The sequence below is a fragment of the Nestor notabilis genome, unplaced genomic scaffold, assembly GCF_000696875.1.
Source record: "Nestor notabilis isolate BGI_N333 unplaced genomic scaffold, ASM69687v1 scaffold10347, whole genome shotgun sequence".
In the NCBI taxonomy this organism is placed as follows: Eukaryota; Metazoa; Chordata; class Aves; order Psittaciformes; family Psittacidae; genus Nestor; species Nestor notabilis.
Genome location: NW_009936935.1, coordinates 1 through 13,896, shown reverse-complemented (window position 1 = coordinate 13,896; position 13,896 = coordinate 1). Strand labels below are relative to the sequence as shown.

At 40.9% G+C, this 13,896-nt stretch overlaps 1 protein-coding gene across 1 annotated transcript; it reads right to left on the bottom strand.

The window, feature by feature from the left end:
• Positions 1 to 799: 799 nt before the first annotated feature.
• On the bottom strand, positions 800 to 11,536 carry RGMB (repulsive guidance molecule family member b; the record flags this gene model as incomplete). Its single annotated transcript, XM_010018589.1, has 2 exons — positions 800 to 1,818; positions 10,948 to 11,536. Coding segments are annotated over 2 exons (1,258 nt in total), but the record flags the coding sequence as incomplete, so codon positions are not given.
• Between the last annotated feature and the right edge of the window lie 2,360 nt (positions 11,537 to 13,896).

Here is a 13,896-nt window from a genome sequence, read left to right as displayed (position 1 = left end):
TCTTTGAGAAGACTACTGCTGGCATTAACACTCAACAGTCCCTAACCTAGCAAGTCTTCATAAAAACTAGGAGCTTTAATTCTGTAAATAAACTCCATCTCCCTCCAACCAAGGCAAACACTAGATCGAGTTCACTAAATAAAGGCAAGTGCTATTTGAGTTTTATTCAGATAGCACTTCTAATATATCTGTCCAGTCTCTGATGAACAGTTTTCAAAGAGTGAAACAAACATGTCTTGGGGATGGGTTTATTGTAGAACGTATTAAAACTTCCACTTCTTGCAGCATATTAAGGCATTCAGGCCACCAAATCATTCTCCTCCTAGCTCTTCAGTAAAATTAGTCAGAGCCTGTAGTCTCACTGCCCTCCTCCTTCTGAAGGTATAGATAGAATTAGCACCTAAGCAAGGGGCAGATTTCAGGCTTGTCATTTCTCCAGTCCATCTTGGAGAATGACAACCCTTGAGGTTAGAGGCAGCTGCAACAGTTAGACGTTTCAATCCCTTTTCTTCTTTTGAAACGCATGCCATGAAACTAGGAAATGTGAGAATTACAAAGAAGGTTCTGTAATTCAGGTTATCCAAGATTGTCATCTGAACTAATGGGAAGCACTTCACTCCCTCCCTCCAAAGACGGGATAGACATTTGTTTGAGGGACAGAATACAATTCCATTCTTAATGGTTTTAACTAGTAAGCCCAGCAAATCACCAATGCCATTACAGAACAAGAGACATACTGTCTCTGCAATAAGAGAAATGATAGGAAACCCCCACAAATCAATCCCGTTAATAAACTGTGTAAACTAAGTAGTACTTAGAGAGACACCTGAGTGTTGTATGAACATGTTTATATGTATAATACATAGTTACTCAGATACATAACATAAATATTTAATATATAAAAAAAATAAAGTGCATTCTATCATGGCCCAATCCAGGGACATTATAAAATAATTCGCCAATTGCAAAACAGATACAAAGAATACTACAGCAATCATACATGAAAACATTTAACACAGTATGTACAATCTGGTGGGTGTCCCAAGACAGAACATCCCTTCATATACATGGTATATACATATATACTTATGTTTAGTCAATATATTATGACAATATATATTTCAAAACTTCGTTATAGACAAAAAAGCCCTACAAAAACCCAACAAGGATCAAGCACGCAAGTCCAAGACCAACAAAGATTTTGCTACCCTTGCCTACACCACCACTTTCACTGCTGGGAAAGATATGCCAGTGCTCTTTTCTAGGGTGCAGTGACTCCACATCCTGCAAGGCACTGTGAGCAGCAGTCGTGAAGTTAGCATCACCAGTGGTGAGCAGGTCAAATACACACGAGTAAAAATATATGTCCTTCAGCAGCATCTTCTCACGGCATTTGGTGGTGGCAGTTTCCAGTGTGTACACTGACTGGGGATGAGCAGAACCACGCTGAGGGAGCAAGTGACCCATCACAGGTAATGGTAAGTGGCCACTATCATCAATACGTTCATTTGAAGGGCAACCATTCACACACAGTTGCAGATCCTGGCTCTCCTCATAGGCCATGACCAAATCTTGAGGCATGCGAATGGCCAGTGTTAGGTAGTGCCCAAGCTGGCGTATATACACTGTGGTCCCAATGTACCTGGCATGCATTTCGACGTATTTGCCACTGACTTTCTCCACAATTCGCAAGCTCTTGGTGTTCCCATCACCTCCACTTGTTGTACCATCAACAAAAGCTGCAGGCAAGTCATCAGTCACTGCTTGATATACTTTCTGATCTGTACAGTCTTGGTATGATTTAAAGATAATAGTTATCTGGGGGGTGAGGGTGGGAGAGGAGGTAGAAGGGGGGAAAAAAAAAAAAGGCCAAGTTAGTAGAAAAAAAAAATATTATTTCAATCCCTTTTCCATTTTGCAACCAAACATATCTAGGACCACCCACTGCCTCAGACCTTGGTAGTTGCTCCAAACTCCTACCTAAAGGAAAATAGCACACATGCTTGAAGCAATGGTTTACAAGATAGCAACTGTTAAATCGTAGAATCATAGAACAGTTTGGGTTGGAAGGGACCTTAAAGATCACCTAGTTCCACTGCCGTGGGCAGGGACACTTTCCACTAGACCAGGCTGCTCCAAGCTCCCTCAAACCTGGCCTTGAACACTGACAGGGATGGGGCAGCCACAGCTTTGCTGGGCAACCTGTGCCAGGGCCTCAGCACCCTCACAAGGAAGAACTTACGCCTAAGATCTCATCTCAACCTTCCCTCTATCAGGTTAAAGCCATTCCCTCGTGTCCTGTCCCTAAAGGCCCTTGTAAAAAGTCCCTCTCCAGGTTTCTTGTAGGCCCCCTTTAGGTATTGGACAGCTACTATAGGGTGTCCCTTGAGCCTCCTCTTCTACAGGCTGAACCTGTTGGTCTTAGGCTGGCTTAGAAGCAAGACTTGTGGCAACAGCCACAAGCTCAGGAAAGGAAAAGGCTTTCTATTTAATTATCCATCACAATTCCCTCCTGCCTGATGGTTTCTTAATGCTTTGGAAAGCATCCTGCAGTCATAGAGAAGTGTAACTGCTAAGTAATTCCCACAATGCTAGCTAGCCACTATGGCAAAATCAGAATGAGACTCTGAAATCACAGAAAGGTACAAGAGAACTCAGCTTCCCGCACTCACAATATTCTCATCACTCCATTTACAGTGACTGTATCACCCTTATTGGGTATACATGTTGTGGTACACTTGTTGCATGTATTGCAGGATTAGCTGTGTGAGACTACTTTAAAGTCACTGATGTATTTACTGCTTTATCAGCCACGAACACAGCAGGCAGTGAGACGTGAGATACATGATGAAGAAGTACAACTAGTCAAATAACTGCTTAAGGTTCCTGAATCTGTCACTCCCAGGAACTGGGAGATACAACACTTTCAGCCCACTGTTGCTAGAAAATATGCCCATGGAGAAACAAAGCAAGACTGAAAGACACGCCTTTGAAGACTGACTTCCAATACAGAAATCGGAAGCATAAAGCAATTACTCATTCTTTTAATATTATGACTGGCCTTTTAAACCTTTACATTTATTTGAATAAGCCACAACAGAAAGAGTAGGTCCTCCAGTCTTACTTGAAGGGAATCATTAAGTTGCTTGGCAGACAAAGTTTGTAGTGTCTAATGGCTTTTTCTAAAATAAAAAGTATAATGAGGAATCACATATAAATACTACAAACGGACATGCTACTTCCTTCACAGTTTCAGAGGGGAGTGACTCCTTGAAATGGTCAAAGAGAATTTTGCACCAGGAATAGGTGTTTTAATTCTTATTTTAATCATGGACTGATGAAAATTACTTACAGTATATGATTTAAGCAGTCTGCTAAAAGATTCAGAGTACTCCAAAACATATTAGAAGGTATTTTCAATCTAACGCTAAACTTTTGCCTTAATATCTACTCTGTGGCAACCTCACATTTTCATTTCAGTTTACCAGCATACTTCTGCACAACTTTTGTTTCCTTCCCCTCTGCTCTGAAGTAGAAGCTGGGGGTTAAACAAACAGCTGACTACAGGCAATGTGAATAAAACCTGTACCCTCATTAGCCTCACCTCTCCATATCAGTAGTGTAAGTCAAAAGTCTTCCCATCTGCCTCTTTCCACTTCAACAGTGTTCAACAGTATTCCTTTGGAATACACAGACATACCCTAAACAGTATATTGTTAGCTTTCAATGTCTGGTTTGTCCCAGTTGTTTGATGCTGTCAGTTCTTCTGTCTCTCATACGCACACCACATGTTATTTTGATATAATATATTCCCACTTGTGCTGTATCACTGGAATTTCTGTCAATTTTTTTTTTTTTTTTTCTTTGTTTTAATCAGTATATAGCTAGCTTGAGATCACCTTACTCAAGCAACTTGGTAAACTCATCTCTGTGGGCCACAACTAAGCTTGAATGTCTACGGCCAAAATGAAGAAAATGCGCAAGTGCTCTCGTTCTTGTAAAGACCACCTCACAACTCTATGCTTGGTTATGTAAGCTCAGCAATCCAGAGAAGAGAAACCTGAGATCTGTCAAGTGATTATTATTCCTGCATATAATCTAAACCCTGATGCAGTAAATCAGGACAGTTTTTATGAAACAGACTTTTATCTTAGCCTGCTCAAAGAAGCATTCCTGATTCCTCAAGCACGTTTGCATTGCTCTGCAAGGAATGAATGATTTAAATTTCATCAGAAGTAAAGCTCTAAGTCTGCTCAGCAATGAGCAACTCTGGAGTCAAAAAGAGGTAATGGTTTTAATGAGACACAGTACTGGCTACTTCATAAAACAATTAAACAAGGCACATAGCAAAATTTATCAGGAAGCAGCCACCAAACTATTCTCTCCAAAGCTCCCTCCTCTGTGTCGTGGTTCAACCCCAGCCGGCAACTTGGAACCATGCAGCCGCTTGCTCACTCCCCTCCTCTTCCTTCCTCCCCCCACTCCCGGAGGGATGAGGAGGAGAATTGGAGGAATGTAACTCCCACGGGTTGAGATAACAGCACTCCAGTAACTAAGGTATAATACAAACCACTACTGCTACCAAGTAATAATGATAAGAGGAATAACAAGGGAAGAGGACACAAACCGCTCACCACCTGATACCCAGCCCAACCCGAGCAGCGATCTAGGCCTTCCAGGTAACTCCCCCCAGTTTATATACTGGGCATGATGTGCTGTGGTATGGAATACCCCTTTGGCCAGTTTGGGTCAGGTGTCCTGTCTCTGCTTCCTCCCGGCTCCCCCTCCTCCCTGGCAGAGCATGAGACTGAGAAAGTCCTTGGACAGAGTAAACATTACTTAGCAACAACTAAAAACATCGGTGTTATCAGCATTGTTCCCAGGCTGAAAGTCAAAACCACAGCACTGCACCAGCTACTAAGAAGGAGAAAAAAATGACTACCCAGGACACTCTGCAAGAATGAAATCCACACAATTTCAGAGACAGAGAGGGAGAACAGAAGCCTTCACCTTAAAACAAGAATAGCAGTAACACTGCATGCTGAATGAGGGCTGAATGACAGGCAAATAAAGGCCTCCACGTACTTTGCAAGATGCTTCAGAGAATCATTGGAGACCGTTAAGACTTTCCAAGGACATATTCATATTTAAACACTGCCGCTGAAGACACTAGATTTGGATATGTTTTCTGTTATGTGACATCCATCTAATGCATCTAAGGCCAGATGAGTAAAAGCAGAGTTCTGTAAGGTCCTTTTACTACCCGCTCCTACCTCTCTCGCACCCTGGTACTGAGGGATACTCAAGAGCTTGTTGCAAAAGCATATGAAACAAATTTCAGGGCAAAGCTTTCACTGTTTAAGTTCTCAAGGTAAAAGAAAGCATTAAATAGTGAAAAAGGTTATTTCAAACAAATTTAACATGTCTAATACGTGTACATGTACCTATAGCGCTTTCAGTGGTGTTCTTCTCTGGCTGGGTTTTAAGAACATGCCTGCAAAAGCTGCTCATGCATCACTGTGTATGAACCAAGCCTTTCTAAACCTAGGGCCGGCAAATCCAAATGCCAGAATCTTCAGATGAAGAAAAGCTGGGATTTTTGAAGTATCAGTATCTGAGCCTTGTTCTCTGGCCACATATAAAGCTCTTAAGCTACTGCAGTGAGGAATCTTAAAAGATGAAAATAAGGTTGAATCTTCAGTTAAGTCTCTGGAACAACAAACAAACTCTGGCTATACAAAGAGTCTGAAACAAAACAAACAAACAAACCCCTTGCACTTGATATCTTTAATTTTGGACTTCATCATCCCACTCCTGCTGATGCCATGAACATCATCCTCACTGAGTGTACCAATCACACAGATTACTTCAATCCCACTGCAATACAAGGATGGTGTTACTGAGGTGCTAAAGTGAAGTTTCTAGAAAACTTTCATGTATTTGTAGAAGATGCCTGGCTTGTGTGCATTATAACAACACCTTCAACTCTGATTTCTCATACTAGTCTTCACTTCCACCATAATGTAATTACAGTTCTGTTTGTATGACTGTATGTTAGGATTTTACTATGCATTTTATAGAATAAAAATCATTTTGGCTGGAAAAGACCTTACAATCACCAAGTCCAACCATTAACCTAACACTACAAAGTCCACCATCTCCTTAAGTGCCACATCTACCCATCTTTTAAACACCTCCAGGGATGATGTATCAAACACTGCCCAGGCAGCCTGTTCCAATGTTTGACAATCCTTTCAGTGAAGAAATTTTTCCCAATATCCAGTTTAAACATTTCCTGGAGCAGCTTGAGGCCATCACTTCTTGTCCCATCACTTGTTACTTGGGAAAAGAGACTGATACCCAACTTGCTACAACCTCCTTTCAGGTAGTTGTAGAGAGTGATAAGGTCTCCCCTCAGCATCCTTTCTTCCAGGCTGAACAATCCCAGTTCCCTCAGCTGCTCCTTTTAAGACTTGTTATCTAATCCTTTCACCAGCTTCACTGTTGCTCTTGGACCCACTTCAGACTTCCCCAAGACTGTAGTGTTGCATGAGGTTGTTGTGACCCACATGCAGGGCCCAGCACTTCGCCTTGTTGAATTTCATACAGTTCGCCTTAGCCCATTGATCCAGCCTGTCCAGATCCCTCTGTAGAGCCTTTTTACCTTCAAGCAGATCAACACTCTCGTCCAACTCAGTGTCATCTGCAAACTTACTGAGGGTGCACTCGACCCCCTCAACCATATATCCACAGAGTGTAGGGGGAAGGAAAGGGGATAGTGAGCAAGTGGCTGTGTGGTTCTGAGTTACTGGCTGGGCTTAAACCATTAGAGTCCTCCAACAAAACTGTAGTATGTACTACTTCTGAGAAGTAAAGACAAATTCATCTTTAGCTTGGGCAGGACGTCTGTAGAAATGTAAAAAAAAAAAAAAATAAATAAATTCATGCATGATCAGTTATCTGATGATCCTACTCAGAACAACTGAATGGCAACTGCAAGATGAATGTTTTAATATTCCTTATAGGAGACTAAGTACACTGTGCTCAGTCTGCAGTGATTTTCTGCAAAAATAGAAACCATGCTGCAAGAGAGGTTTTGACTCCAGGAAAAAGAACATTTGACCCAATGTTCCCCTCCCTTGATAATATCACCAATTCCCAGATTCAAGCCACAGTACTACTAAAATCCACTATAGCAGAAGTTCTATGGTTTTTCACTTCTCTGTCCTTCCATTCACTGTCACCCTTAAGCTACCCACTGTAAAACACCCAGATAGGAAAAAATGTATTTCCAAATACTGCAAACAAGAGAAAAGCTTTCCACAGGCAAGTCCAAGCATCTCTGCCTCATTTGTTATTCAGTGATACTACAGTAGTGATATCCAGAACACCTGTCACAGCAATGAAACCCAATAAAGACTTTGTATCCCTCCGCATAAAGCACACAATAAATAAATAAACAAAGCGACTTCTATTTAATGTATTATACAATATCCCTCCTATCTGCTCCCTATACCACCCCTTGTAATAGCCATTTATCTTCAGGAAATCCACAAACTGCTCTCAGGAGGGGGTAGCTCTTTACAGCTGAGGGAATAAGACAGATTCCAGTGACCTACCCAGAACTCATACAGAAAATCCATCAGAAAGAAAAAGGTTTAACTCAATTTCCCTGCTACCTGGTGGTGATCCTTCATTCTCCATCTGAAAGACCGTAGGATCCTATGCCAAGGGGCATAAGCACATCAGACAAGGTCAAAAATAAAACAACAGAGTTTCAATTTTCAGCTACACCACAAAACAGAGTAACTTAGTTCACTACAAATAAAGAGATCTTGTTGCCATCACAAATACGCAAAACACCTACAAATTTCCAAGAGTATTTTGTGAATAAATACACAACTCCCGCTAGAGGATGTATCCTTCCTATTAAGGAATTAAAGGAAGAGATTCCTGCTCTTCATACTTTCCTGCTAGATGAGGTGGGGCATAGCAGGAAACATATTCTTCACATTCTTTCTTAAAAGTGTCCTTCTCTCTTGTCCTTTATGAACTTATTCAGCAGCCCCCAGACTGTAGGGGTTATTCAGTCTTGTAAGTTTTGGACAGAAGGCAACTTACTTCACACATAATGCTCCCTTCATTGCTGATTCGCTTAAAGCTTCATACACCAGAAAGCTATGATAAATGTGAAGGTAGTAACTACCTACAAGAGCAAGTGATGGTATGCCCCTTTCAAAAGTACAACTGCATATGGGTTGAAGACTAAATATTCTGTTCCTACAGCTTGTTAAATCACTTCCCCTAAAAATGTGCATTCAGGAGCATCTGAATTTTCTACTCATCTTTGCATTCATTAGGTCTGCTTTAGAATGGATTAAGTAGCCTAACATTTGCTTTGGCTTCTGCACAATGTAAGTTCTGCATAAACCTTTGTCATTATTTGCCATTAAGCACCTATGTCAAATACGCACAATGAAAAAGCTGTTAGACTAACAATGGGTAACGTTCTGGAAACTATTAGCATGTTCTCAGCTAGGGGAAAAAATATTACAAGGTAAAAGTCACTAAACTTCTCTTAGCAGTTGAAAGTGCCTTAAACTAACCTGTGGCTAAAATTAGGAAAGTACACCCAGCTGTAAGCAGTCCACCACCACAACCAAAATGGAATACTTGCAGAGAAAAACATCACAGGAATGAAACTAGCAGCAGCAGTGTAGTTTAGCAAGACTTTTCTGTATCTATTTATAACAGCCTGCTCCATAAAGAAATAAAGGAGTTAAGAGGATGCATTAGAGATATTAAAATTTATCTTGCTAAGTCACCTGCATATTCAAACAACCTTCCTTTCCTACAAACAGGTGTGCTAATAAGTTTAATTACCTGGCAAAGAAAGAAAATATTCAAGGACTCTACAACATCTAACAGGTATTAACATCAGAGACATTTCTAATACCCTAAACCACATATCTTATTTAATTGCTTCTGCACACTTAGCTGTACTTGTGCAAAAGCAAGGATATTAAACTACTATTACAGAAGAGAAAAATGTATTATCACTTTTTCCAGAATGACAAGTCAAAGACAGACACAAAAACATTGAAAATAAAGACAGAAGGTATGCCCTTTAAATGTACATACAGACATTCATCTCCTGAAGTTCTCCTCTTGGTTATCTGTTTGAGGAGACATATACCAGCATAACATGCTGCCATAGTCAACCATTTTCAGAATGTGGCTAAAGGGTGAGATCACTGCCTATCTACTACGATCAGACACCAGACACCCACACAATTCATACACAAAACAACTTTCAACTTTCCTCCAGTACTAACAGTAACAGGAAATGAACATTCTGCAAGACTTTAGCAAAACTGAGAATAAAAGCTTACTGCAAATTATGAAATGCATCTTTTTCTTGTGCTTACTTAAGTAGCCAATGGAGCAGATTTCAGTGGACCCAAGTATCTTTTGCAAAGTTTACTCAAGTTAGCCTCATTCCCCTTCATTTGGTATTCCTTCAGATGTCATTCACAATGCAGACTGTTCTTGGAACAGGCACAAGTTGGGAAAAGGTGATTCTGAATTTCAGTAATCTATCAGTCCAGCCTCTGGCTTCCAGCAAATGCAAAATTCACCCAATAACTCATACGAGCATTGACATTAGTCAGTAGCTCAGAAACCAGCATGAATGAAATAACAAAACTAGTTTTCACTTAACACTGCACAGTCGTCCCCATGGAAGATCTGCAGGCTCTAACCTACTGTGACCAGCACCCTCTGTTCCTGAGCCAGCTAACAAAAAAAAAACAACAAAAAACACAAACCAAACAACCAAAACCAAGAAAAAACAAAAAACCAAAACACCGAGCCAACCTACTTTGAGCTTAACAAAACAGTGAAAATTCTCAAATATCAATGGTCTTGAAACTGCGTACACATAACACGACCCACCATGCGAATGCAAGAGCTATAGTACCACAGTTAGAACAAGGCCCTTTCACTCCAAAAAGGGAACAAGATATATGACAACATCAGCTTCAACTGTATGTCCAAGTAATTTCTTTTACTTACAGAAAGATGCCCCCAAAAGTTCAGAGCATTTTTCACCCCTAGAGGAAAAATCTCAGGACATCTTAGCCGGGCAGATGCTTTACACCGCCTAATTTTTTCCTAACAGACACACTTGCTATCTGCCTTCAGCAGAAAGAGATAAGTACTTTTCTTAAGGTAAGGAAATGGTATAAGTTATCAATACTAGGAATATGTATTCCTCCTCTAGCCACCTCAAGTGACTGAGAGGAGTAACATTAAGTCTTGCCTGTTAAAACAGAGACTTACACTCTGAGCATAATTTTCAGGCTGCTGCTTCTTCAGTAAACCCAGGATACTAAATGTTCTGACAACCATTTGGCATCAACGTAATTTTTTTGTTACACCCTCTCAATTCTCAGCAGTTTCGCTTCTTGTCTCTTCTCTGAGCCCTCAGTGTCTTGGTAACTCGTGTTGTGACACTCAGTATTTTTTGTTTTCTACCTTTATGGCTACACAATTTAGAGAATTAATGAAAAGCAAAGACTTTTCCTTCCTCCTTGCCTGGTATTTCTACATAGTGCAGAGGCAGTCACAGATGCAGTCACAGATGCTGCAATCCAATAGCTGTTTTAAAGCATCATAATACTAAATGTAAAGGCTTAAATGTGAATATTACAGGCTTATGTGGTATATGTACAGGATTTGCTTGTGCTGGGGAGGAGTATAAGGAAAAAAGGGACTTGATTTAAGTTTTGGTTCTCAGAAGGGACTGATAGTTTTACTTTCTTAGACTACTGCATAGAAGATTCTCGAGCTACTACACCTCAAAACTGTTAATGGCTAAGTGACTTACTCTACTGCCTTGGTCTTTTACTTCAGCGTGCATGCGCAGTGCTTAAGAACAATTCATACCTTATTTGTAGCAGTAGCGCTGGATCCTGCTATCACAGGCACATTGGTCACCTGCACTGATAAGTAGTTATTGTCTATGAGGGGCCAAGCACCTTCCACTTTGCACGTCTGGAAGTGATCCTTAAAAGTCCTCAGATGAGGATCACCAAACAAACCACAAAATAGGTAAGTAGGGAGAGGAGTCTTCTCCCCGCCCTGATGTTCTCTGGCTTCTGCATGGCCACCGTAATTGCAGGGATCATGGGTTACTTCAGGGTTGCCGGATGATGTGGGTCCATCTTTGGAACAGTTTCTCTGGCTCATGAGGTCACTGATCCCAAGCACTGCAGAATGGTAGACTAGGTTTCCACGGCATACTTTGGAATTGCGATAGGTACAGGCAGAGTACGCTCGCAGGGCCTTGCAGAACTCCAAATCAAAGCTCTCAAGAGCCGAGTTTAGATGTGAAGTTAAGGATACAAAATCAGTGGTGCACTTCTGGATTTGACAAGGTGTTTGCAGCTGGCCATCACCTAAGCACAAAACAGATGGCCAAAAGAAATCAAGCAAACCTCTTAGATTGCAATACCCCGTTACATACCCACAGGTACTGTAGAAAACAACCTGAAAACAACTGGCAGTGCTCATCCATTAATGAAACACCATATAATACAGAAAAAGGGGTTTAGAGGCAGAAAGATAGCAATACAGACCATCTCAAGGGCTGAGATGACCCACACATGACTTAGCTGTTATTTAATATTGTCTAGATGGAAATTTAGAGCACTAGCTCCTGCCAAGTAAGAGCCCAGCATTTCTTTCCAGATATCAAGGTAATGATGCAATTCTGTTTTTAAGTTAATGGCTCACTCAATAAGAAAGCCTCCATTTTGTCTTAAATGCTTTAGACAACTTACTCAACTTTTAAACAGAATCCTGCTCCTCTGAAGAACGTGGTAAAGACAGCAAGCGATACACGTTTAGACAAAGACTGAAAATCAAAGTTTCTCTTCTACAAAGCAAGGCGGGGGGGAAGGATGGCAGGGAAGAAGGCAGGCCATAAATTAAGTTTGCTTTATTTCCCTGGCATTGCCATAGCTATAAGCTTCCCTGCTCACTTTCTGCAACTGATGAATGAGAAAACCCACAGATGACTGAAGTACATATTGCCAGCTAAGGAATCCACACACTGCAATAGCAGTATGTCTTACAGGGTAATTCAGTAAGATTAGCGGCAAAGAATCTCTTTCCCCATGAAACCTTTAGTACTTATCAGATGTGCACAACAGGTACACAGTTCAGTTTACATGAACAAACCAGTTATACCTTATCTGGTCAGCCGATTCCCACAAAGACAGCATAATTACCATCCCAGCAAGCAAACTGGAGTTTTATAGCCCTCTCCTCCACAGTTCTCACTGTCATGAACTGAAATCCTTCCAGATTTTCATTGGCAGTTAACAGGCTTCTACAGGTAACTTCTGCACAAAAAGGAGCAGAAACAAATGAGACTGCACCCTCCACTAAGGAAACAACAGACACAAGTTTCACAGGGGTTAAAATTAGGAGGACCCCAGTCAAAGGAGAGATCATGTTCCCTCCCATCCAAAGACCTAAGGACAGCCATAAAAGAAAATGGACCTTCATAAAGAATATGTGCAAGAATTCACCCAATAACTGTCCAAACCAAAAACTATCTACTAGAAAAATGCTGCACTTAGTTGTTATTTTTATAATCTATAGAATTCAGCTGTGCATACATTAATGTGTAATTTCAAACAGTGATAAAGCAGATTTTGAACACCACAAAAATGCTTACAAAGATACATGGAAATACCTTTGGTATTCTTGGGATACTTAATAGGGAAAATACCTAACAGATACTCTTTTCCTTCCCACCAAACCCCTTTTTACATTTTCCACTTGTTTTGCGTGTCCTCTAAGTAAAAAAGACATGGTTCCAGCCTGACTTCTGACTTCAGTGGCCTACTTAAAATATTCCTGAACTCCTGAGACACCAGGAGTGGAAAATGGACTGAATAGGAATGTAGCACTTCTCATTTTTAAACACAGTTGCTTTCTGTAGTTCACAATAATGAGAGGATAGATACTAGCAATTTCTTTGCTTGCCCCTTAGCTGACCCTCCTATGAGTCAGCACTCACATGGCTTACTCTGAATATCTAAACCATTAATTTAAGGGCAACATGTTTTGCCAGTGATGCGTAGCTAACACAAATCTCCTGTCAAAATCCCAAAACAACACAGAGTAGAAGGAGGAAGCCTCTAAGCCAAGCATGACCATGAATGAGCAAGCAATATGTTTCTCACTTCATCTTTGTTCAAGTGACATGTAGCTTTACAAAAGAAGTGGGGGGGGGGAGGGGGAGGGAGAGAGAGGGCGGGAATAATCAAATTCTGGTTTTCAGATACACAAAAAAAACCCCAAAAAACTGTGCCAAGCAAAATAACACAGACAACACTGGATGAGAGCCTGATTTTCAAAGCGTCAAAGCTTCGTGTATTTCCTTTCAGTTATGATTTGTGATATAATTTTAATCACACATATATTAGTCTAGCTGAGCAAGTCAGTCAAGTTATTAAATAGTCTAATAAATCTGTCCCTGCACACTCCATGCAACTTTAGGAAATCTACTTGCTGCTTTCAGTGCACTTTTGGTACAGAGAGGGGTGAACGAACAGCGTCTTGATTAAATGGGATGACTTCTCCCTATAACTTATTTCACTGAAACTATAAATATATAAAAGCGCTCAAGCTAGAGAAAAACATTTTCACAGAACTACATCTTCCCAGATCACTTCCGAGTTGAAAGCAGAGACCATTTTAGCAAGCATCTGCAGTGTGCGGGGCACCTTCCACCTCCTCCCCAAGGTTTACAGTCTGCCAGGCAAACGCTGGGTCCACCTGAAGCAGAGCAACAGCGGTTCCCAGTGTCCTGAGGCAGGCCGC